The sequence below is a fragment of the Ranitomeya variabilis genome, chromosome 2, assembly GCF_051348905.1.
Source record: "Ranitomeya variabilis isolate aRanVar5 chromosome 2, aRanVar5.hap1, whole genome shotgun sequence".
Lineage (NCBI taxonomy): Eukaryota > Metazoa > Chordata > Amphibia > Anura > Dendrobatidae > Ranitomeya > Ranitomeya variabilis.
This window is the reverse complement of record NC_135233.1, coordinates 283,994,659-284,021,546: the sequence shown is the minus strand read 5'-3', so window position 1 is coordinate 284,021,546 and position 26,888 is coordinate 283,994,659. Positions and strand designations below refer to the sequence as shown.

Below are 26,888 nucleotides of genomic sequence, written 5' to 3'. Positions count from 1 at the left end.
GCGCTTATTTGTCCACTCCCCCACCCAGGGAAGTGCAGAGTAGTTGTACATAAGAATGCACAAACCAGACTAACAAGGGAAGACGTACATGGATAATTAAAAATACCAATCATACAAATATGCACTCACAAACAACAGAGTGGAACACTGGGAAGTAAAATGAAGGAACAACCAAACAGGAGAGGATGAGAATATGCACACAGACAAATCACCAAGCAACACACTCCAAACGCCTCCTCAACAAACACCTCCAACTCCACACTAGGCAGTATGAAGCTAACACTGACAATACTGACTGTATATGTAGCAGAGAGGAGTGGCCAACACTGAGCAGCTGAAATCATCAAAGCAGGAAAGCTTCAGAGACTTTCAACTGAACAGATGTAACCCCTGCACTGTTAGTAGAAACTAGACACCGGGGCCTTCTGGCCCCTCTGTCATGGTAAACCTGTAAATGCACATAAGCTTGAAAGGATACTAAAGCAAAAAGCAAAAGTGTAACACAACAAAAATAAAAGAAAGTGGTTTTCATCTTGTGCATGTGTAAGTAACCTTGGTAGAAACTGATGATCCATTTCATACTAGTTTTCTTTGCTTATGTTAACATCTGAGATCACCCACACAAAGCAGTGCAGCATCTTAAATAATAATAATAATAATAATTTTATTTATATAGCGCCAACATATTCCGCAGCGCTTTACAACTTAACTTACACCCAAATATATTTCTTAAGTCTGCTTTTCCATATGTACTAGCAGGGAAGGGAGATAAAATACATGGCACCTGGACCACATCTATCTACACTCACTGGCCACTTTATTAGGTACACCTGTCCAACTTCTTGTTAACACTTAATTTCTAATCAGCCAATCACATGGCGGCAACTCAGTGCATTTAGGCATGTAGACATGGTCAAGACAATCTCCTGCAGTTCAAACCGAGCATCAGTATGGGGAAGAAAGGTGATTTGAGTGCCTTTGAACGTGGCATGGTTGTTGGTGCCAGAAGGGCTGGTCTGAGTATTTCAGAAACTGCTGATCTACTGGGATTTTCACGCACAACCATCTCTAGGGTTTACAGAGAATGGTCCGAAAAAGAAAAAAAATCCAGTGAGCGGCAGTTCTGTGGGCGGAAATGCCTTGTTGATGCCAGAGGTCAGAGGAGAATGGGCAGACTGGTTCGAGCTGATAGAAAGGCAACAGTGACTCAAATCGCCACCCGTTACAACCAAGGTAGGCCTAAGAGCATCTCTGAACGCACAGTGTGTCAAACTTTGAGGCAGATGGGCTACAGCAGCAGAAGACCACACCGGGTACCACTCCTTTCAGCTAAGAACAGGAAACTGAGGCTACAATTTGTACAAGCTCATCGAAATTGGACAGTAGAAGATTGGAAAAACGTTGCTTGGTCTGATGAGTCTCGATTTCTGCTGCGACATTCGGATGGTAGGGTCAGAATTTGGCGTAAACAACATGAAAGCATGGATCCATCCTGCCTTGTATGGAGCATCTTTGGGATGTGCAGCCGACAAATCTGCGGCAACTGTGTGATGCCATCATGTCAATATGGACCAAAATCTCTGAGGAATGCTTCCAGCACCTTGTTGAATCTATGCCACGAAGAATTGAGGCAGTTCTGAAGGCAAAAGGGGGTCCAACCCGTTACTAGCATGGTGTACCTAATAAAGTGGCCGGTGAGTGTATATTTGTGTTGTTTGGATAAAACGAGGAAGAGGGAAATATATTATTATTTAACGTTAGTGTCCCTTTAATGAACTTTCCATTTGCCATTTTACGTACACTTGTGGAAAATTGGAGGCAATTTGGAAACTAAATACATGACATAAAAACGCCTATCAGTTTCATAAACAGAATTTATCCTACAATAACCATAACTAATGATATTCGAACCATAACTAACATGTATGCCAATAGTGAATTGAGATTGGCATAGAAAATTTACTCAGCTGGAAATTGTGACCATATTCCTTTAGAGACCCAAAAGACTGTTCTGTGGTGCAAAACTATTTTTAGGATAAAATATATAATTCAGAAAATACTTATGTGACATCTTCTAGTCTAACCCTCGCTAAGGTTTTAGTGAGATTGTCAGGACAATAGGACATATTTCCGTAAAGAGGAGAATAGGAAAATATGAGCCATGCAGATATACCGTATACTGTATCTCACAAAGGAAAATTATACATAAATGACATAAAGGACAAAAGTATAAAACACATGTATAATTCCATTGCTTACAGAAAGGAAAAAAGTGAAGAGAAAAAAAGGATAAAGAAAGCAATAATGTAGATGAGGTGGAAACATGTGCTGAAGTTATAACTTCTATAAAGCAAAAAACGTGTATGTATATGGATATAACATGCACAATATATCACTCTGATGGAAGACTGCCAAAATAACATTGCATTCATATTTCATTTGGAAAGGATGTATAAGATCTGTGGATTATGAATTAAAATGTATTATATGGCCTCATACTGTATTCATGGCGGTTATTGTATCTTTCCTACGGTAATTATGCATTTCAGTGGGGATATACAAATCCCCCATATTTTTTGACTCATGGCACATGTAAATTTTTAATTAAGGCCTGAACAAAAAAAATTCAGTTTGCTACATCGAATTCCAAATTTCAGTACAATTTTACTGTTTTTAGTTCTACTATAAGGGAATATGGTTTAATGCTGAATAATTTTGCTTCCAGTATAGTGCTAACACAGTCAAGTATTGATGGCTGTATTAATTAAACATGGTTATATACAAAATATAAGAGGCCTTAAAGAGATTTTGCCGAACAGATGAGAACTTTGCTAATCTATCTCCTGTAGTCCCATAGATTATGGAGCAGAGGAGCATGCGCACCTCCTTTCTATTCAAGATGATGCTCTACAGTGCCCTATCCTCAAGGTTTCGGCGCCCTGTTCTTGGGATTGCTGGAGGTCCCAGTGATAGCACTTCCATCAATTAGTAAGCTAACTCCTATAGTATGGAAAAAGGATAACTTGCAATCTTGGGAAGCCCCCTTTAAACTGTCAGCCATTCCTTTTATACCTTTAGTATTTGGTTCCTCACGTCCTGAAATATCTAGATGAATTGTAAAAAATACATTCACAACACGTTGTAAAAAGCTGTTTTTCAATATGTTCAATAGGATCATCTTTATTCTCATTTGCGCAAGTAAAGACTAGAAGCAATGGGATGAAACTGGAGACACAGAATAGATATTAGAAAAAAAACTTTTTGACAATTAGGGTGATCAATGAGTGGAACAGGCTGCCAAGAGAGGTGGCGAGTTCTCCTTCCATGGAAGTCTTCAAACAGAGGCTGGACAGACATCTGTCTGGGATGATTTAGTGAATCCTGCTTTGAGCAGGGGGTTGGACCAGATGACCCAGGAGGTCCCTTCCAACTCTAATATTCTATGATTCTATGTTAACAGAACCGGTGACAGCTATGCGGAGCAATCCTGTGCTTGGATTCACAATTAATAATTTAGTTGATCCTAATGAAATGAATTTATTGGTGTAGATATACGTGGTGCAGGGGTGTAGAAGTAGCAGTTCTTTCTCTAAGTTCCATAGGACTGATGTATAATAGAAGATTAATAGTAGTATATGCAGATGGAATGACTGCACAATGATTATGATGTTAATGGCACAGTGATGTGATCTGGCTGTATGAAGCTATATCACTAGACTTGTTTCTTAGTATTGCTTCTACATCAGGCCTGAAAACTACATACTACACCACTGGATGTAAAAAACAAGTCAAATTATAGTGTAATACCCTTTCTGCCATATTGACGTAATATCATTGAAGAAGAGACTCTGAAGATCTAACTCAGGACGGAATCGGTGAAGCTTGAATGCCATCTGTTTAAATTTAGGTGTTTGATGTGATAAAAGAACTAACACTTATCATGATGGGAGTTCAACAATTTAAGAAGATTGATATAAGCCCTTCTATAATGTTAGGTAACTTGGATTTTTGGTACAGGACCTTGCTGGATCACATTAAGTAGAGGGTGGGAAATTCTTGGAATTGTCAACATGTTAATCCCATTGACTCATTCATGAACATTTTCATAAAGTACAACACATTTGTCCAATATGATTTCAGTTTAGTTGCTTGTTTCTTTAGAGGAGAGTGAAATTACTACCTCCTGGCTGATAATAGAGAATACATGTATCCCAGTAATAGGTTCCAGGCTGCAGTAGCTGCGTCTTCGCTGTCTCCATATGGTTGAGGAGTACAAAGGTCGGAATGTGATTTGCACGCATCACTTCCACAATCAACGACTGGCATCAGTAATAAAAAAATGTGTTTTACGTATTTCCTATTGAACCTTCTGTGTGTTGTCCTTAATGCACAGATATATTTGCTCAATGGAAAAGCAGATATGTACAGAAGACTCAATAGTCCTGATTTATCAAAGCTTTTACACCAGAATACTGTTGCAAAAAGCTTTGAAAAGTCGGACAAATTTTATGCAACCCAAGGCAATCTGGCCTTCCTTACACTACCAGTCTTACTCCAGTCTTAGAAGTAAGATTTACGGAGTGACGCACATGGAAGCGCACACCACTTCACGCCGTACTTGATTCATTAGAATGCATGAGCCTCTTAATGAATTATGTGCCTCATACTCCACCCCACCCCGCCATCAAGATTCTGTAAAAAAATTGGTCTTGATGAATCAGGATCACTGTGTATAATATTTTAACATTCAAAAAATCTAGATCTTAATTCATCAAGGTGGACATTTATCACCTCGTTCTCGTGCGAGGTGCTCGATTCATTAGACTGAAGAAAGATTTGTAGTGTAAAGAATATATTTTTTTAATTAAAGAGTTAGTTTGATCATTAAATTTTTTATTAGATCATATGACATTAGTAATACTTTCAATAGTTTTAGGAAATCTTTTTTTTCATAATAGTTTTTGTTTCTAAGGGTTGTAGCAAGGGGGGTAGGTGGGGCACCTGCCTCAGGCACAGTCAGATAAAAATGTAGAAAGGAGCATGACATATAGATCTCTGGAGCATCTGCTGGTCCCTCTCTTCCCTGCTTGTGTTGTTTTAAGTGATAACAGCTAGAGTTTCTTGCTGGCTGTTGTAATGTTCAGAGTGCAGTGGGCAACTTAGCCAGAGGTGAGGATGTTTCCTCTGCTCACCTTTGGTTATTTCTTTGCCAATTGGATTTGAAACATTTTGTCTTACATGTAAATATGCATAATGTGTGTAACTACATAGTACAGAATGTATGTGTATGTGGTTAATGTATGTGTATGCATATGTGTGGTTAATGTGTAAGTACTATGTTTGTATACCAGGTACATATTTGGATAATGTATGTGTATTATGTGTGTCATGTATGTGTGAAGGCAGTATATGTGTGTCTGTCATATAATGTTGGTTTTGGGATTGTGGTAGTATGTATGTGTGTGGTATAGCAGGACCATGTGTTTATGTTTTATTATAGCACCACTGTGTTTGTAATATTGTCAGTCCCAATTATAAATGTAGTCCTATCTTTGTAAAAGGGAACATATTTTCTTTGGGTCTCCACTCCTGTCTTTTTCCGCGATCAATAGGATGCTACACATAAATGTGTAAGAAAGGGAATCCATCAAAGCTTTATAGTTAAAAGTAACAAACTACTAAAAAATAGTTTTGCAGTTCTAAAAAGAGATATTGAATATCACAAGATTTGAATGTTTTGAATTGGTTTTTTTTTCTCAGAGATTAAATCTGGAGTGATGACAAAAGAAGAGACAAAAGTACTAGTTGGAAGAGACATCACTCTGGTTTGCAGTGCAGAAAAATACCTGTTTAATAACCTGATATGGTTGTATCCATCTGGAGATGCGGTTCCCACTCACCTGCTAGAGCTTCGCCATGGAATGCATACCACTCATCTCTTACTTACTCTTAGAAATGTAACCAAAGAGCAAGCCGGACAATACAACTGCTCAGCTGAGAACCACTACACCGAAGAGATTGTGCAGCGGACAAGCAACCTTTTAGTTATAGGTGAGTGAAGTCAACGTCATGTTAATGGATGAACATTGCATAAAATTAAATAATCTTTGTGATCAGTATGTATTAATTCCTATCTATGATGTTTTTAAGTCTCTGTATGTATTTTTTGGACAATTAGATACACCAGGCTCTAAGACACACCCAAGTTTAGATAGCAGAAAACAGAGATAAAAAAGACTTCCTTGGTGGTCTAAGGTACTGGAAGGGGTAATATCAGCTTTGGTGGTCTAGGTAGTGAATAGGTTAATAGGTTTGCTTTCCCTGTTTGGTCTATAGTGAAAGAGGTTTGTACCTGGCGATCTGATGGTTTATTCACCTTTATAAAGACCAGCCATTAATTATGATGCCTCCTATCTATGATAAGAAGGTGAGCATTTTTCACTCTACAGAATTATTAAAGAGGTTTCCCAGTTTCAGAAAAAAACCCTATCCCCCAGTGCAGTTTGTTGTAAAAAAAAAAAACCCAGTCTTAACCACCCTCTCCAGGTCCAGCACTGATTCTTTGCCACTGCTCTTGGTGCCAGTTATTGTCCTGTCGACAGCTCCACAGCCAATCAATGACCTCAGCGACTCTAAACAGGTCTACTCGGACAAAGCCGCTGAGTTCACTGGTTGACTGCAGTATTGTCTGCATGACGTCAGGGCAAAGACAATAACGGACATAGGGAGCAGTGGCAAAGACTTTTTGCTGCACCTGAAAAGGGTGAGAAAAGTACAGTTTGTTTGTTTTTTAAACAAACTGCGCTTGGGGACAGTGGTTTTCCAATACCGGAAAACCCCTTTAAGGAAACATTAGAAAGGTTTCCACAAGTACCCCTTGCCTCTACAATATAGGACATACACACTTATTAGAGCCTTTTTTTTTTTACTCCTGGAGCACTTCTCTGTCTCTATTAGCTTATTAGTAAGAATTTTCTTGCTTAAGTGCCCATTATAGCCTGGAAATATTTATTGTGACCACTGACTAGTGATGAGCGAGTGTACTCCTTGCTCAGGTTTTCCCGAGCACGCTCAGGTGACCTCCGAGTATTTATGACTCCTCGGAGATTTAGTTTTCATTGTGGCAGCTGAATGAGTTACAGCTACTAGCCAGGCTGAGTACATGTGGGGGTTGCCTGGTTGCTAGGGAATCCCCACATGTACTCAGCCTGGCTATTAGCTGTAAATCATTCAGCTGCTGCCATGAAAACTTAATCTCCGAGCAGGCATAAATACTCGGAGGTCACCCGAGCGTGCTCGGGGAAAACCCAAGCAACGAGTACACTCGCTCATCACTAATTATGACCAGTGATATAACGTGTTAAAAAAACACCTTCAAAAGACCTAAAAAAACAATTAGTTTGAATGTTTGTGTGTTTTCTCTAACCTTCAAATGCTTTAAATTATGTACATATTTAAATCACAAATTCACAGCTGCACATTGATGATTTAAGGATAATACTAAATAAAAACTAAAAAAAACCACACAAACTATTTCAGTAAAGTTGAGTCGGATGTTCTGTAATTAAACCATCTCCAAAAATATCCCGGAATTACCACAACTTGATCTGTCTCAGCCATAATTATTTTCTCAAGAATAGGGAAATTGTTTTACAGACTTGATTAGCAATTAAACTTAACGAAAATCTCTAATGAGTCATTTTAGCATATTGGATGCAGAGACATTTTTTTGCTTTGCTGATACTACGAGTACCGGTACTTATTAAATTTGTATTTTAAATTAGTTCAAATACAGATACATTGCTGATGATGCATTAAATATATTTTTGATAATTATACTTTCAGTTCAGAATTGGGTAGAATTTTGAGAATTTTGTTTTGTTGGAAAAATCCATCGTAAGTCTGTTTGTGATTAGAATTCTTTAAATTCTTTATTATTATATTTGCATTAAAGACAATGTATTATAAATGTGGTTTTGTAATTTAGGTCATTATTGCCATTTCTGCAGCTTGACCTCACATCTAGGTGATCTGTGGATAGAAATTTTTTTGAAATAATACAAGATATTTTTTTTTTTTTGTAAAATTGTTGTATTTGAATGTTTCTGTGTTCCTGACTGTTCTGTTTTGTTTTGGTTTTTTTTTTTTGCAGACAAGCAGTCTCCATGGGTGGTGCAACACCTTGAGAACACAATAGTAAACAGCAGTAGCACACTCTTCCTGGAATGCAAAGTCAATGGGAATCCCTCACCAACCATTACCTGGCTGAAGAATGGCTATGTGATTAAACGGGCTTCAGGTAGGGAATGCATTGCCAGTGGCTAGGGTTGGGCACTAAATAACACCTTCTTCCACATCTACAATCAGCTTGTTTTATCAAGACTCACTATTAAATGGAATGTGTAATGAGAAAATGACCTATTGTTTAAATCAGGTTTTTGTGTTGAATGTTTTTTATTTTACATGCCACATTCTGTATTAAAAATAAAACAAATGAAATCTTGCAATTTTCACATTGGCCAATGGGGCTTTTTTAAATGTTAACTTCCCATTGTTTCAGGAAACAACATATAGGTTGCAGCATGGTGGCTCAGTGGTTAGCACTGCAGCCTTGCAGCGCTGGAGTCCTGGGTTCTAATGCCACCAAGGACAACATCTGCAAGGAGTTTGTATGTCCTCCCCGTGTTTGCGTGGGTTTCCTCCGGGTTCTCCGGTTTCCTCCCACATTCCAAAGACTTACTGATAGGGAATTTAGATTGTGAGCCCCATCGGGGACAGTGCTGATAATGTGTGCAAACTGTAAAGCGCTGCGGAATATGTTATATAAAAATAAAGATTATTATTATGTAGATACAGTAGATCCGATCTTTTGTATTAAAGTGTCTAATGAGCCTGTGACAAAGGGCATTGTGAAGGCCTCAGTGTCAGGTGGGACATCGCCTGTTGTGATTGGTGGATCCCGTGTTATCAACTGCATACCCATTATTGTAATCCTGATTCTTATAATATGGAGTTTTGCTGCAAACTGTTCCTGAAAGAACAGGCAGTATGAGCCTAAAAAGCCCCAGGGTCAGTGTGAAAATTGCAAGATTACTAACTGAGGTTTTTTTTTAATAAAGATCGCAAAAAGGGGAAAAGAAACACTAACACACAAAAAACTGTTTTAAACAATAGGTAATTTTCTGACTGTACACTCCCTTTAATTGAATCTGCCTGAAAATTCCAGCAGATCTATCTTTAGAAACCCATTGCGATCCGCTTCTATTGCTAGGCTAAGAGACCAACCCAGCAATGTAATGCATATGTAGTATTATGGCTCACCTAGTGAAGTAGACCCACTAAACCCCAGGTCCGGGTGGGTACACGGACTTCGAGCATTAGTGCAACTGGCAGAATAACAGGTGGAGAGTTAGGACAAGACACTCTCATGAATCTTAGAAACACCAAGATGGATGCAGTGAAGTCAGCAGGACAGCAAGGATAGCAGCCAGTAACACGGTGTGCACAGGAGGAGGAGAGAAACAAACTAAAGTCTTGAATAACAATCCAAAGACACAAGTGTGTGTCCTAATGGGCCTAGGGAGATGATGTCACATTCTGGGCAACATGAAAAGCACCATGTGCAGCACCACAGAGAGCAGCAAACGAACCAAGGTGAAGAGAGTAGAGCCCGGGCCTGGGACAAGTGTGTAACAGACAGGCATGGTCCACCATAATGAAAACTGTTCATGGTAGAACCCCTTTATAAGGTCCATATTCTCTACTAGGGCTTATGACATGTGAATGTATTTTATCTACATCCTGACCCAAGTACCGTAACATCTTCCTTTAAAAATAACAGGCTGATTTTGCCCATTGGTAGACTGACTGCCATACAACTGTATGATTTCCAATTTCTTATTCAAAATTACTGTCTCGACTCATAAATAGATGCTTTAATCAAGTGGCCTATATGTCAGGTCTTATCTCCAAACACTCCCTTGCACACTCCTTAAAATCTAGTCCATAAATTATGCTTCTGGTAGTCTAACTTTTGTATAGAACACACTGTCTGCTTTGCAGTGTACATATCTCTGGAATTCAAAGACCCTTCTCTTACCCTTCAATTCCCAGCCCATAGAAATCTGGACTGCAATCTCATGGATGACCAGTACTAACTGGCACCTTAGAAAATGAAGCCTTTATTGATTTATCATTTAAACCAGCATTTCATGCAGCACATTACAGATAACATTAATTCAATGACATCACCCCTTGCACTTTGAAAGAGCAACATGAAATAAAGAGTTGAACTTCGCATAGTCTGCCAAAGACTTAGATATCATCACATGCCCTAATTTATTAAGAGATTATATATTTTTGAGAGTTATTTTTGTATAGTTGGCGCAAGAGATCTTCCATATGTCTGCCTCATCAAACCACGCTCTTTTATAGCTACAAAAGTAATCTTAGGCCAATTCTGTAAGAAGATAATCCCCCTATATATGGATGATATTGGACTGCAGGAAGACATCAAAGGGTCTAAAGAAAACACGTGTGTACAAAGAACAAGATCTGCTTAGATATTACATATGTCTTGATTTCAGTTTGCTCTAGTAATCCATAATTTATCTAAAACACTGGAAAGTAGACTTTGATTTATGTTTCAGTGTTCCATACTGAATGTTTTACGTACAAAATAAATTGAGCTATTCAACATATCCTGAAAAAGTCTAAGATTTCCAAATGTTTCCTTAACTCATGGATAAAAAAACAGATTGCTTCCACAATTTCATGTATCTAATAGCTGTTTCAACTGTCTCAGGTCAAGAACCTCCTTAATGGAACTTGTTTAACCCTTTACATCCCAAAAAATGAACTACACTTTATCTCAGAAGAATGATGTGTAGGGACACTATCAAAGTTGGAATCATTTGGCCATGTGAAACTCAATCTAAAATCATCTATGGCTATATTTTCATGGCTTTCCTCTTTACAGGAGCATGACAGATTAGATTTTTTTTTCTCACTATTGATTTACAATGGCTTATAATAGATCTGTAAGGTTTGGATAGAATGGTTTGGCGGCATCCTAAGCTATGAGATGGCTATATTATACGGCAATTTCTGTCATAAATCACAGGACATCTGTTGGGCCAAATTTGGCCACACCACTGCCACTTAGCCCATTTCAGCCTTTGATAATGCTGAAGGTACTTCAATAGCAAATGAAGGTTTGTTTTAATACAGTGCATTAACATTGAGAATCCTTAGATATGTGCCTGTGCACATCCAAACAGAAAACAGGTGTGTACAGGTGCAAACTAAGAGCCGTCTCTATATATAGCCAACAAATAAAGTCACACTTTGTATTACAGAATGAAACTTTATTGGTAAGATATATACCTGCACCCTATAACACTTAGTTTTCCATTTTCTTCTTATAGGAATAACTTTGCTTTACAATAACAGCCTAATGATTGAGAGAGTGAAAAAAGATGATGAGGGCTTGTATGAGTGTCGAGCAGACAATGAAATGGGCCATACGAATACTTCTGCCTACATCACTATTCGAGGTAAACAATTCATCCAAGAACACTAATATTTGTTTCATATGACAATATAATACAATAACTTTTGATATTTTGAGAATAATACCACATGACTCTAAGTGTGTCCTAATACAAACCATACAAATCTATTTGCAGGTGGAGAAGAAAAATCTAATATAGAAGTCATCATTCTTGTATGTACAGGTGTGGCAGCCACGTTATTCTGGCTTCTTCTCACCCTCTTCATCCGAAAGCTGAAAAAGGTAATAGAAACTATAGCAAAAGTTATAAATGAAAACAGACATACTGGAGACAGGTTTTTTCCCTTCTTTGATATTAGGGTCATTTCGCAGAAGGGCTTATAGCTATCTCATGTTTTGCTGTTACATAGTGAGAACGGGGAGGGTCATTTGTGATTTTTAGTTGTGATTTTCCATCTCTGACTTACAGAGGTAGCAAGTATTGTGCTCTGGATCAATTATTAACAAGGCTGCCCACTACTTGGATAACCCCTTTGGAATCCCTATGTTTCCCTCCAGTAAAATAATAACACCTATACTCACATTTTGTTTTGGCACTGTTCCAGTGGGGTCGGCACTGGCTGTCCCTTGAACCCAGCGCTGATTTGCCACAGAGATCACGCGGCATAATAATGTCACGCAATCCCCGGGAAAGCCAGTGCTGGAACGGCGCCGGAGGTGAATTTAGATGTTATTATTTTAGTGGGAGGAAATACAGGTATTCAGAAAGGGGTATATGAGTAGTGGGCAATCTCTATAAGCTTATAGCCTGTGCACAATACTTGCTGGGCATTGGACATTTTTTTCCTACCATGTAGTGTCATCTCTCCTTGTCCAATGTCAGATGGAGTAGGAGCGTAAAGGCCCACATTCATATACAACTAATGTCGGTCGAACCCGCCGATGTCAATGGTTTTAAGCTCCCACTCCATCTGACCGTCTAATGTGTATGGGGGCCCCAGAAAGTTAATTGTCAGGAGAGATGTTGATCAGGCATGTCCAAGGCCAGGACTCTCCTCACTGTCACCACAGTATGTATCTTAGCGGGAAATAAACAGTCACACGTAGACAAAGCTGTATTCACTGTTGCACCTCTAATCATTTATTCGGGTGATAGGTGAGTGTCCCAGGGCTTAGACTAGAATAGTTCTTTGAAATTTACAAAAAATTTAATATTTAAAAATTGATCCCATACTAGCAGTTACATAAAGGTCAGACCATAATTCTGGGTAAGATGTGAAAATATGATTATTAATTTTTTCCATGGTGTGCAGCCTGATGTGATTATATAAGTAGTGGCTAAAACAAAGACTTAGAAATCGGAAAGTGAATGAAAAAAAAACATCTGGCACAAGAAATATTTATTTCTTTATCTGTCAAAATATTTTTTCCCTATTTGATTTTGTTGTTACAATAAATTAGATTTATCAAATCCCAGGGTCTTATATTTTAGCTTGAAGATGATTATTAGGTTATGTTATGCTAAACCCTGTATGTGACTTTTTCATATGATCATTGTTTGCAAAAATTGGTAACCTGTAAATGAATGCTCTTTTGGAGGGTTTAAATCATGTATAAGGCATGTAATATAACACCTCACAGGGCATTCAACCATATGGTCTTGAAAACAGCTTAACCTATTGGCCTTTGTAATGATGAGGAACAACAAGGAGCAAGCTGTGGCTTCTTAACTTTCCTTCTTCAGACAGCCCAGCCTCATTGCCCACATTCAACTTTTTCTATTCTTCTCTCAACAGCCACATGCTTCAGAAATTAAAACAGGCTACCTCTCTATTATTATGGATCCGGATGAGATGCCACTAGATGAGCAGTGTGAGAGGTTGCCCTATGACAGCAGTAAATGGGAATTTCCTCGAGATAGACTTAGTCTTGGTAAGTTGAATCCTTGTTTTCCCCGTCAAAACTGCTATCACAGCATGTACTGTAACGAAGACCCGAACTGGGACACACATTAACCCATGCATTCAAATTTGTGATATAAGGATTACAATGTGAAAATAAAATGTAAACTTTACTATTTATAATATTTGGAAATATTATAAATAGTAACAAAGGCTTCAGATCTATAGTCTAATTTTGCATATCAATTCAAACACTGGTTTCTCTTCTCTGGAAATGACTAACCATGTAAAAATATTGCTGGACTTGTCCTTGAAAGTGCTACATGGACATAAATAGTTTGGCATGTGAAATCCTGCTGACAGATTCCTTTTAAAGAGCATCTTCAAACATTATGGGGAGCACTAGAATTTTGTTAAAACTAAATCAACAACATTAAAGTGGACCATTATTCTGTATGGAGCTCTATGTGGAGCCATTATACTGTATGGAGCACTATGTGGTGCATTATACTGTACGGAGCACTATGTGGGGCCATTATACTGTATGGAGCAATATGTGGGGCCATTATACTGTATGGAGCACTATGTGGGACCATTATACTGTATGGAGCACTATGTGGGGCCATTATACTGCATGGAGCACTATGTGGGGCCATTATACTGTATGAAGCACTGTGGGGCCATTATACTGTATGGAGCACTATGTGGGGCCATTATACTGTATGGAGCACTATGTGGGGCCATTATACTGTATGGAGCACTATGTGGGGCCATTATACTGTATGGAGCACTATGCGGGGCCATTGTACTATATGGAGCACAATGTGAGGCCATTATACTGTATGTAGCACTTTTTGTGGCCACTATGCTGTATGGAGCACAATGTGGGACCGTTACACTGTATGGAGCACTATGTGGGGCACTGTATGGGGCCCATCATACTCTATGGGGCACTTTTTGTGGCCAATATACTGTATGGAGCAGTATGTGGGCATTATACTGTATGGAGCACTATGTGGGGCCATTATACTGTTTGGAGCACTATGTGGGTCCATTATACTGTATGGAGCACTATGTGGGGCCATTATACTGTATGTAGCACTTTGTGTGGCCATTATACTATAAGGAGCATAATGTGGGGCCATTATACTGTATGTAGCACTTTTTGTGGCCATTAAACTGTATGGAGCACAATGTTGGGCCGTTATACTGTATGGAGCACTATGTGGGGCACTACTTGGGCCCATTATACTGTATGGGGCACTTTTTGTGGCCATTATACTGTATGAAGCATTATGTGGGGCCATTATACTGTATGGAGCACTATCTGGGACCATTATACTGTTTGGAAGGCAGTGCAGAGCCCCGTTATACTATATGGAGGACTATGGGGCCTCTTATGTGGGGCCTCTAATACTGTAAAAAGCACTTTTCTGGCCATTATACTATGTGGAGGGCTGTGTGGGTATTACAGTTGGAGAATCATACTGTGATGTGGTCATCATACAGTGCATGTGGAGGAATTCACTGTGGGGGTGTCTTACTGTGTTTGAGGGCATTTTTGTTGGTATCATACTTTATTATCTGTATTATTCAAGGTTTTTTTATCCTACATGCTTTTTACTGTTCTTATGTATCATATTATATTATTCCAATATTTTATTCTAAGATCTATTAATTAAAATGAACTTTGTTCGTGAGACAACCCCTATAAATTTGTTTCCATATGAAAAAGTTAATCATTATATTTGATGATAAGGAAAAACTTCCTCAATTGTAGACTTTTAAAAAAAAATAAATATTAAGGTTGGCCACAGCTTTGTCCAAGCTTTTTATTTTCTGTGTATGTGAGTTTGATATTCCTGCTCTACATCAACTGCTTTTTCAGACAAAAATATAGTCTGAAGAGTGGACTTGGATCATAGGCAGAGACGAGACTAGTCCAGCGCCTCCTCCGGCCGGCTTCTCCTTGTATTGCTCTAGGTGTTTGATAGTGGCTTCTCCTTGCATTGCTCTAGGTGTTTGACAAATGTTTCCCTATGTACACACACACACACATACACACACACACACACACACACACACACACACACACACGGGAGAAACCTGTCAATCACCTGGAGCAAATCAAAGTGAAGTCCTAGTCTCTGCCTATTGTTGGGAAGGTTCAGAGAAAAACATACCCTACTGCATTTATGCAACTGAGCTGATTCATGGTGCCCCTGATATGGGCATTTTTTCTGAAAAACATTTCAAAGTAAAACATATAGGGCTGCAATAAATCAGCCAGTGTCTGCCCCTGGACTGGGCACAATTAATCTGTTGGGTTCCATTTAATGACATACAATTGGACAGCATTTTTATGATCTTATCCTTGGGCCTAAACTGATAATATTACAAGCAAGGTCTAACTGTTGAATCCCATAATTTCTTTCCATAAATGTATAAGTCAGCTGGTATATATACATAATATAGCAATCGTTTGGACTCCAGAAGCCATACTAACATCACTCGGGATGCTTGTTCTTTATTATTATGGCATTATATTCTAAACTGTTATTCTTAGGATATGCGTGGGATGAAAGGTTAAACAACTTCAAGTGATAGTTTCTAAAGTCTTATGCATGTTGTGCATCCCATACCTCTTCACCTAGTATATATATATATATATATATATATATATATATATATATATATATATATATATATATATATATATATATATCTTCTTCTGGTCTCATGGTGAATGTTAATCTCTCTACAAGCTGTCATCACACTGGGGTTTCTTCTTATCTTTGTTGGACAAACGTTGTTTTCTATCACAAGGGAGTATAGAACCCATTTTGCTGTGAATTCCTTGATAACCTGCACATTCCTTTACCACTGAGTAATTGAACATGGTCTCCATAATCTATAAGGCAACCCATAAATATTGGGCAGGTTCGCAGCCTGTGCAAGATTTCTTCACTCATTCTAAATTCTTAAAGGAAGTTTATCTACAATCACATAGCATAGAATTTGAAGGGGAAAAATAAGCTAAGTTCGCAGGCCTTGACCTTCTGTTGAGTGTCACACCTGCTGTGATACATTATTAGGAATGTGAAAAAACAGCTTACTAAACATTATCTCCCATTAAGTTATCATCCCCCTTCACCAACCTCCCATGCTGGAAAATTTCAGCCTTAAATTATTTCATTAACTTACACTTGTCAGTCTCTTTCAATACTCTAGAATGCAAGAGTTGCATTTTTTTATTGGCATTCACCTGCATAAAAAGGCTTTTGTCATTTTGAAAAGTCATTTTCAAGATCCTGCTCTCATGGTCAGAGTGATGGGTGGTCTCATTGTTGAGAACCTGTCCTGTCGTATATTACACAACACTTTGATTTTAACGGGCATTCTTCTGTGGTGATACATAAATTAGAGTAAGTTCACACACTGTGTTTTTTGCAACAGTTTTCAGTGTTACAGTACCAGCAAAGTGAATGAGATTTCTGAAATATCAGGCTCTTGCTGCTTTTCTCATTATGTATTTTAACCATCATTGTATTTTTTTCAGATCTGCAGCATGTTCATACTTTTAGCATGTTTGCATAATTTTTCACCCGTTCAAACAAATGCATAAAAAAGCACGTAAAAAGGCATTGAAAATGAACGTAAAAACATATTAAAAAATACATAATCAATGCACATATTGTACCCTGTCTTTTTCCTGCCAAGAGAAGGGTTGCAGAATAAAGTGCTCCAAAAACTCAGCGTGTGCACATGCTCTTATTTGCCTCATAGATTACATCACTGGCCCCTTTGTGATCAGTTTGATGTCAATGGACCATTTTAACAAATAGCGATAGTTTAAAGCTGAGCTCCACTTTAATGTTCACATTTCTGTCTGTCACTTTCAGCCTTACTTTACATATGGGCCTGTGGGACTTTGCATGACTATTCTTGCATGTTTCGGATTGCTTGTCTAGACAGTGGCTCACTTTTGACTTTTACCTTTAGGTAAAACGCTGGGTCATGGTGCTTTCGGGAAGGTGGTGGAAGCTTCTGCTTTTGGCATTGATAAAGGTTCTACTTGCAAAACAGTTGCTGTTAAGATGCTGAAAGGTATTACTTTCAATTGGGTTTTTAATAGTGGATTCAAGGTTTTAAATCATACTCATGAGGTACGATCACCTAGTAATGGTCGGGAACCTACACTACATGTATATTTACAGTTATATGAAAAAGTTTGGGCACCCCTATTAATCTTAAGCTTAATGTTTTATAAAAATTGTTTTTTTTGCAACAGCTATTTCAGTTTCATATATCTAATAACTGTTGGACACAGTAATGTTTCTGCCTTGAAATGAGGTTTATTGTACTAACAGAAAATGTGCAATCTGCATTCAAACAAAATTTGACAGGTGCATAAGTATGGGCACCCTTATCATTTTCTTGTTTTAAATACTCCTACCTACTTTTTACTGACTTACTAAAGCACTTTTTTTGGTTTTGTAACCTCATTGAGCTTTGAACTTCATAGCTAGGTGTATGCAATCATGAGAAAAGCTACTTAAAGTGGCCACTTGCAAGTTGTTCTCCTGTTTGAATCTCCTCTGAAGAGTGGCATCATGAGCGCCTCAAAACAACTGTCAAATGATCTGAAAACAAAGATTATTCAACATAGCTGTTCAGGGGAAGTATACAAAAAGCTGTCTCAGAGATTTAACCTGTCAATTTCCACTGGGAGGAACATAGTAAGGAAATGGAAGAACACAGGTACAGTTCTTGTTAAGGCCAGAAGTGGCAGGACAAGAAAAACATCAGAAAGGCAGAGAAGAAGAATGGTGAGATCAGTCAAGGACAATCCTCAGACCACCTCCAGAGAGCTGCAGCATCAACTTGCTGCAGATGGTGTCACTGTGCATCGGTCAACTATACAACGCACTGTGTTTTTTTTGCCACCATGCATAATGCCTTTTTGTATGACCAAACAACTCAATCTTGGTTTCATCAGTCCACAGGACCTTCTTCCAAAAATAAATTGGCTTCTCCAAATGTGCTTTTGCATACCTCAGCCGACTCTGTTTGTGGCGTGCTTTCAGAAACGGCTTCTTTCGCATCACTCTCCCATACAGCTTATCCTTGTTCAAAGTGCGTTGTATAGTTGACCGATGCACAGTGACACCATCTGCAGCAAGTTGATGCTGCAGCTCTCTGGAGGTGGTCTGAGGATTGTCCTTGACTGATCTCACCGTTCTTCTTCTCTGCCTTTCTGATGTTTTTCTTGGCCTGCCACTTCTGGCCTTAACAAGAACTGTACCTGTGTTCTTCCATTTCCTTACTGTGTTCCTCACAGTGGAAATTGACAGGTTAAATCTCTGAGACAGCTTTTTGTATCCTTCCCCTGAACAACTATGTTGAATAATCTTTGTTTTCAGATCATTTGACAGTTGTTTTGAGGAGCCCATGATGCCACTCTTCAGAGGAGACTCAAACAGGAGAACAACTTGCAAGTGGCCACTTTAAGTAGCTTTCCTCATGAATGCATACACCTGGCTGTGAAGTTCAAAGCTCAATGAGGATACAAAACCAAAAAAAGTGCTTTAGTAAGTCAGTAAAAAGTAAGTAGGAGTATTTAAAACAAGAAAATGATAAGGGTGCCCATACTTATGCACCTGTCAAATTTTGTTTGAATGCAGATTGCACATTTTCTGTTAGTACAATAAACCTCATTTCAAGGCAGAAACATTACTGTGTCCAACAGTTATTAGATATATGAAACTGAAATAGCTGTTGCAAAAAAAACAATTTTTATAAAACATTAAGCTTAAGATTAATAGGGGTGCCCAAACTTTTTCATATAACTGTAGTATAGTTACTCTAGTATAATTTTTTTTCATTTAAAGAGTGACCATCGTCTTAAGTTTTATTTTTATAAATCAATTGTACACATTGAAATAAGCAACTTTGTAATAGATCTTATCGTAGAAATCTGCTTCTTTATCCTCCTGTACTGGTAATTCATTCTCAAAATTCTCAATTCGTGGATATCATCTGTATTCAGTGAGTACAAACCTTCCAATTACTGAGATAGGAGATGACAGTTGGTGCTAATAAAGTTCTATGGAAAACTGTTAGTGTCGTTCCAGGAGAACTTACAGCAAAATGTCTAGTTCCTCCTTCTCCATAACATTTTAAAAGCACCAACCATTATCTCCTATCTCAGTAATGGTGAAATCTGTTTTCACTAATTACAGACATTACACATTTTACCAGTGAATTGAGATTGAAAAGAGATGAAAAAAGTAAATTTCTCCGATAAGATCTATTACAAAGTTTCTTCTTTTCATGTGTAGTATAGATTCATAAAATGAGACTATTACTCTTTAAGTGCAGGAACTAACAGTTGCCTGGAATATCTTATTCTCGGCCAAGCCCCTCTGTGGTACATCTGGAGAAAATACTTGACTGTGCAATATTCATTTTTAATAAACACAAAAGGATCATCTAAATTCCAAGACCTCTGTAACATTTACTGAGTATAAACACATCAGTCAGTCTCAAGTAATGAGTCTTTTTTCGGTAACCTGCACTGGGCACTGACCAGACAGCACATTTGTGACTTGTCTGGAGCTCACATTTTGTTCTGTATGTTACCACCAAATAAATTACATCCTACATGCACGAAGCAGAAAAAGAAGATGACTTATGAGCGTGTCCTGTGTTTGAGATTGCTCATACGGGCAGTGGTTTTCCTTTGTCTCATGATGTCCCTCCTTAAACCTAAACAGGATTTTGTGTGACTTGTAAAAGTATCCCATTGTGCAGAGATGACTATGTCCTGTTTATGTTAACAGAGTGTGCAACAAACAACGAATGCAAAGCTTTAATGTCTGAACTGAAGATCCTTATCCATATTGGCCATCATTTGAATGTTGTTAATTTACTGGGAGCTTGCACCAAGCCAGGAGGTAAGTTACTAGCCAATCTTAACCCATTCATTTCCAGCGCACTAAACTCGCTATACGGAATCTAGAAGACCTTTGAGTCAACAAAGACTTGAAGTTACAAATTCCCAACAAATAACTTAAACACATGCCGGCATTAATTGTAGGCCAATTACTAAATTCTTAAGTAAATGTTCCTCGGTCAATTGAAAAAACAGAACATGAGCTCAGATTCATCAAAGTCTATTTCTGTGCTGTACATGCACATTGTGCAGAAATTCCCATTGACATTTTTACTTTGATGATTTTAGGCTGTGATGTGTCTATGAAAAGAAAAAACACGATCATTTGTTGAAAGAATATTCCCATAAAAATTGTTCATTACCTAGTGTGATTGTAATGTATGGCCAGGTCAAGCTACAGTAATGTCCAACATGGGATAAAATGGCGGCATCAGCATATTGAGTCTTCACCAAGATGTTTGTTCATTCAGTGGCTGTTCAACAAACTACTCATGGGCAGACACAAACAGAAGAGGGCCCCCGTCCAAAAAAATACATGGGCCCTTTGCAGCCCAATAGCTCATCATAATGCATAATTCCACCTGCTTTCGAGGTAATAGTGGGCTCCCTTACTACTTGGGTTCCTATGCAACTGATATATCCACCCATGAACCTACTCTTATCTAATGTGCATGGTATGGCCACCTTTAGACAATTGATAAATATCTAAAGCTGGTCATACACATGGGATAGCTGTGAGCAAACAGATATTTCTTCCAGGCTTCCAATACCCATGAGTGCGTTCGGCTCAGTGTACAGTTCATGTGTTTTCAATGGGGAAGAGGAGAGAGCAGCTACCACACACCTCTAGCAGTGGGTTTTATCCCCAGGAAATAAAGGATTGGGCATTGAAATTCCAATTGCGTTAAACCTTCTCTTCACTGACATCATCTTTTGGGGGATATTCAGGAGACCCCCCATATACAGGTGCTTATCACAAAATTAGAATATCATCAAAACATTAATTTATTTTAGTTCTTCAATACAAAAAGTGAAACTCATATATTATATAGAGTCATTACAAACAGAGTGATCTATTTCAAGTGTTTATATCTGTTAATGTTCATGATTACAGCTTACAGCCAATGAAAACCCAAAAGTCATTATCTCAGTAAATTAGAATAATTAACAAAAAACAATTGCAAAGGCTTCCTAAGCATTTAAAAATGTCCCTTAGTCTGTTTCAGTAGGCTCCACAATCATGGGGAAGATTGCTTACTTGACAGATGTCCAGAAGGCAGTCATTGACACACTCCACAAGGAGGGTAAGCCACAAAAGGTCATTGCTAAAGAAGCTGGCTGTTCACAGAGTGCTGTATCCAAGCATATTAATGGAAAGTTGAGTGAAAGGAAAAAGTGTGGTAGAAAAAGGTGCACAAGCAACCGGGATAACCTCAGCCTTGAAAGGGTTGTTAAGAAAAGGCCATTCAAAAATTTGGGGGAGATTTACAAGGAGTGGACTGCTGCTGGAGTCTTTGCTTCAAAAGCCACCACAGACAGACGTATCCAGGACATGGGCTACAAGTGTCGCATTCCTTGTGTCAAGCCACTCATGACCAATAGACAATGCCAGAAACTTCTTACCTGGGCCAAGAAGAAACAGAACTGGACTGTTAGTGGTCTAAGGTGTTGTTTTCAGATGAAAGTAAATTTTGCATTTCCTTAGGAAATCAAGGTCCCAGAGTCTGGAGGAAGTGGAGAGGCACACAATCCAAGCTGCTTGAGGTCTAGTGTGAAGTTTCCACAGTCAGTGAAGGTTTGAGGAGCCATGTCATCTGCTGGTGTAGGTCCCCTGTGTTTTATCAAGATCAAAGTCAGCACAGCCCATCTACCAAGAAATTTTAGAGCACTTCATGCTTCCCTCTGCCAGCAAGCTTTTTGGAGATGGAAATTTCATTCTTCAGCAGGACTTGGCACCTATCCATACTGCTGAAAGTACCAATACCTGGTTTAAAAACAACAGTATCACTGTGCTTGATTGGCCAGCAACCTCGCATGACCTTAACCCCATAGAGAATCTATGGGGTATTGTCAAGAGGAAGATGAGAGACACCAGACCCAACAATGCAGACGAGCTGAAGGCTGCTATCAAAGCAACCTAGGCTTCCATAACACCTCAGCAGTGCCACAGGCTGATCGCCTCCATACCACTCCGCATTGATGCAGTAATTGATGCAAAAGGAGCCCCGACCAAGTATTGAATGCATTTACTGAACATACATTTCAGTAGGCCAAAATTTGGGATTTTAAAATCATTTTTCAAGCTGGTGTTATAAAGTATTCTAATTTACTGAGATAATGACTTTTGGGTTTTCATTGGCTGCCTGTAAGCCATAATCATCAACATTAACAAAAATAAACACTTGCAGTAGATCACTCTGTCTGTAATGACTCTATATAATATGAGTTTCACTTTTTGTATTGAAAAACTAAAATAAATTACATTTTTGATGATATTCTAATTTTGTGAGAATCACCTGTAAATCAGATGGTTGGCCAGTCCCACCTAAACTGGAGGGTTCAGCTAGCATTCCTCTAATGTATATGGAGAACTTAAAAGTCACTTCCCAACTCTTAAAACACCTAGGGGAAATTTCAGTACATAGATGCCAGCAGTTTGGTCCTGGCCTGACCCTTCAAGTATGCGCCTTGAGGTTTCAATCAGCCTTGCATCAATTTAAGCCAGGAAGATAGTGCCGACCCCTCTGGCAATTTGGATAAAAGGCCAGAATTTTTATTCCAAATACTCACAAAAAGATAAAAGTTTAAACCCACTTTGTATTAAAATATATGTGGTACATTGATCATCTTGCCCAACCCAGAACTTTGCCCAAAATGGCTTTTTCTGGATCGTGAACAGTGCATTTCCATAGTATATGTTATTCGCCTCTTGCAATGACAATTATAATATAAGCTTAACACCTATAATATCTGTTTCCTTCTCTTATCTAAACTACATCCTTCATATTCCTTCTTGATTCCAAAAACAAGAGTCTGGTCTATGTACAGCTTCAAAGTATTAATCAGTAATGATTAAGAACGAACACCATAAAAATAAAAATAGTGATAATTTTTCAGGGGTGAAGGCAGGAGCATACCAAACCTTAGTAAGACATCAGATTATGAGTGTACTTGGACTTTAGTGCTGCGCTTGTGTTGATTTATTGCATTAACAAGATGAAAAGGAATTTTTGGTGCCTGCGTCACAGAGGAAGAGACAGAGTGAATGTGAAGATAAGATTTGGAGTGGCAGAGCGTTTGTGTGAACAGTTGAGATGGATCTGCAGCACGCTGTCTGTCACTCCTGCCAAACAAAAACATGTGCATGGAGCCAAGTGTGTGAGCGTGATGTGCTGCTCTGCGCACGGAGACAGGATGTTCATGCAGAAGTCGAAGAGGAAAGCATCCCTCGTCTACAGTAGTAGAGAACAAGACTTTTATGTATCTTCAAGTGAGATCTCAGGAAAAAACAAGCAGCCTTTTTATAGTTAATGTCTAGCTTCCCATCAGGCACAGTGAATAGAGAGGATGTCTATTTACTAAAGGAACAACTGAATTATGGTGGTGCAACACTAAAAAAATCTTAAAAAGTGAGAAACCCACAATGGATAAGCTCTTATACATCCCCAGAGATAAAAAAAAAATAAAAACATATAGAAAATAAGAGTAAATTATACTGTACACTTGTAAATTTAGAAGTAAAAATTAATAAAATGTGTTAATTTACCTCTAATATGTTTTATGTCTTCAACAGGACCATTGATGGTTATTGTGGAGTATTGCAAATATGGAAACTTGTCCAATTATTTACGAAGCAAACGAGGAGATTTCATAGCATACAAGGTACCGATACATTACCTGTATTGTTATTATACCGTATAATGTATTGGAACATGAGCTAAATTGTACATTGCAAATTGTACATGAGCTACATTTACAATTGATGAACGTCAACCATACAGTGCGATCTACATGTGTTTTGAATGACACAGCTTTCTTTTAGGAAAGCCTAAAAGGGTTGTTTGCTTCATAGGGAACGTTCACATATGGAGAATTTGTTTGTGAATTTTGGTTGTGCAATCCAGACCGAAATTCTGCAACCAAGTACAGTAGAATGTTAGCCAATCAGCTTTTATAAATCCTATATATAAAAATCTACTGCAGACTTTAGACATGATACACATTTTCAAAACTGCAGCACGCCCGATCTGTTATTGAGGTATGACAATGCAATGAATATGATCCGCGGTCATATCATATCCGTGCAGGTTGGACTGGCCCAAAAGAGAATTGGAGAATTCTCCAGTGGGCGCAGGCTTCTCTTTCAGGAAATTTTATAGTGCAAATCTCGCATCTGTTATGGCGATCTTGAGTGGGGGGAGAACCTGGCTCCACGATCTGGATTTCAACACTATCTAAACAATCACGTGATAACCAATCAAATCAGCAAGCAGAGTCGATACCTAACCTTATGTAACGTAACTCGAGGGATTTTTTTGGGGTGGGATATCTCCAAAAAATAAAGTACACAAAAAAGTGTTAATCTTAGAAATTAAAAACTTAAGGCTGTTTTCCCAAGATGAGCTTTTTGTGCGTTCTTTTTATTGTCAAAAAAAATGCATGCAACCTATTTTTGTTAATGGATGCAGAAATGGTGCAGAAAATCTGCAACATCAAAAACTCACCAAAAGCTCATGGTGGGAACATAGCCTTAAAGGATTAAGTGCAGGGCAGTCATCTTCTGCCCTATTTTTCCTTTTCTCTCATGGAGCTTGTATTGTAATTATATACTGATGTAATCTGGTTTCTGTAGGAGTTAAGGCCCCGTCTCACATAGCGAGATAGCTAGCGAGATCGCTGCTGAGTCACAAGTTTTGTGACGCAACAGCGACCTCCATAGCGATCTCGCTATGTGTGACACGTACCAGCGATCAGGCCCCTGCTGCGAGATCGCTGGTTGTGTCGGAATGGCCTGGACCTTTTTTTGGTCGTTGAGGCCCCGCTGACATCGCTGAATCGGTGTGTGTGACACCGATCCAGCGATGTCTTCACTGGTAACCAGGGTAAACATCGGGTTACTAAGCGCAGGGCCGCGCTTAGTAACCCGATGTTTACCCTGGTTACCAGCGTAAATGTAAAAAAAAACAAACAGTACATACTCGCCTTCTGATGTCCGTCAGGTCCCTTGCCGTCTGCTTCCTGCTCTCACTGACTCCCGGCCGTACAGTGAGAAGTGAGAGCACAGCGGTGACGTCACCGCTGCGCTCTGCTCTCAGTGTACGGCGGCTCAGTCAGAGCAGGAAGCAGACGGCAAGGGACCTGGACACCGAAAGGCGAGTATGTAGTGTTTGTTTTTTTTGGTAACCAGGGTAAACATCGGGTTACTAAGCGCGGCCCTGCGCTTAGTAACCCGATGTTTACCCTGGTTACCCGAGTGCTGCAGGGGGACTTCGGCATCGTTGAAGACAGTTTCAACGATGCCGAAGTCGTTCCCCTGATCGTTGGTCGCTGGGGAGAGCTGTCTGTGTGACAGCTCCCCAGCGACCACACAGCGACTTACCAACGATCACGGCCAGGTCATATCGCTGGTCGTGATCGTTGGTAAATCGCTTAGTGAGACGGGGCCTTTAAACTGAAGTTGGGTGGCTTGTAATCTCACTACTTATAGACACTTCTCCCTTCTGTTGGTCTGAGATGTAAAGAAAAAGCTTGAATACAGGCAGAATATTCCTCTCTCCCAGTACCACAATGCCCTTAGAGGCACAATGAACAGTTAATCAGTGACATGAAATGAAATCATTTCTCTTATTTGGAACATTATCTCATGTTTTTCTTTATGAAATCATTAAGTGTTTAGTGCCTGTCAATTTCATGGCACACAATGACATTTATCTAGGCCTGTGGCCAAATTTCCCATGGAAAGCCTTTGTCTCCCTCCCTGCCCCTGCTGGGGCTGGCTGACAATTTCCATATGGCTGCAGCCCAGATACGTGGTTAGGCCTGTTACAATGACACTGATAGGAGATGTTTGTGCGTGAGGAAATATGAGTGTGAAATTTGTAGGATGGCAAGCTTTAACTTTTACCACAGATTTGTGTATCATCTAGTGAATCAGGAGACCTCCTTGGCCTTACCTTACTTTACCACATATAGCGTCGCTAACCTCCATACAGGAGGGCATTATGTAATGTTGTTGGGTCGTGGACACTACATACTTTGCATTCATGAAATCCGGAATGTCATCCTAATTGAGCATTCTGCTTTGATAAGCTGCCATTTACCTCACTATATGAGCTGTTTTGCTCTGCAGCCTCATATTATTGTACCTCAAGAAGTGTTATCTGGGGTGCAATGCCCCCCTGGGAATATAAATAGAGATGAGAGAACATTGTCAGCTCCCTCCTTATTCGGCAAGCTATAGCGCCTACCGAAGAAGCTTCATCGGGAACCGGGCAACCTGGAGCACTCCCGATGATCAGCT

General features: G+C 39.0%; 1 protein-coding gene across 1 annotated transcript in view; it reads left to right on the top strand.

The window, feature by feature from the left end:
* The window catches only part of LOC143805567 (vascular endothelial growth factor receptor kdr-like), a 243,457-nt gene that overhangs the window by 163,763 nt on the left and 52,806 nt on the right, over nt 1-26,888 (top strand). Inside the window, exons 13-20 of the mRNA XM_077285064.1 lie at nt 5,761-6,051; nt 8,153-8,299; nt 11,427-11,555; nt 11,688-11,794; nt 13,309-13,444; nt 17,416-17,520; nt 20,256-20,369; nt 24,162-24,250. Of these exons, the coding sequence (XP_077141179.1) occupies nt 5,761-6,051; nt 8,153-8,299; nt 11,427-11,555; nt 11,688-11,794; nt 13,309-13,444; nt 17,416-17,520; nt 20,256-20,369; nt 24,162-24,250 (1,118 nt within the window). The remainder of the gene's footprint in view (nt 1-5,760; nt 6,052-8,152; nt 8,300-11,426; nt 11,556-11,687; nt 11,795-13,308; nt 13,445-17,415; nt 17,521-20,255; nt 20,370-24,161; nt 24,251-26,888) is intronic.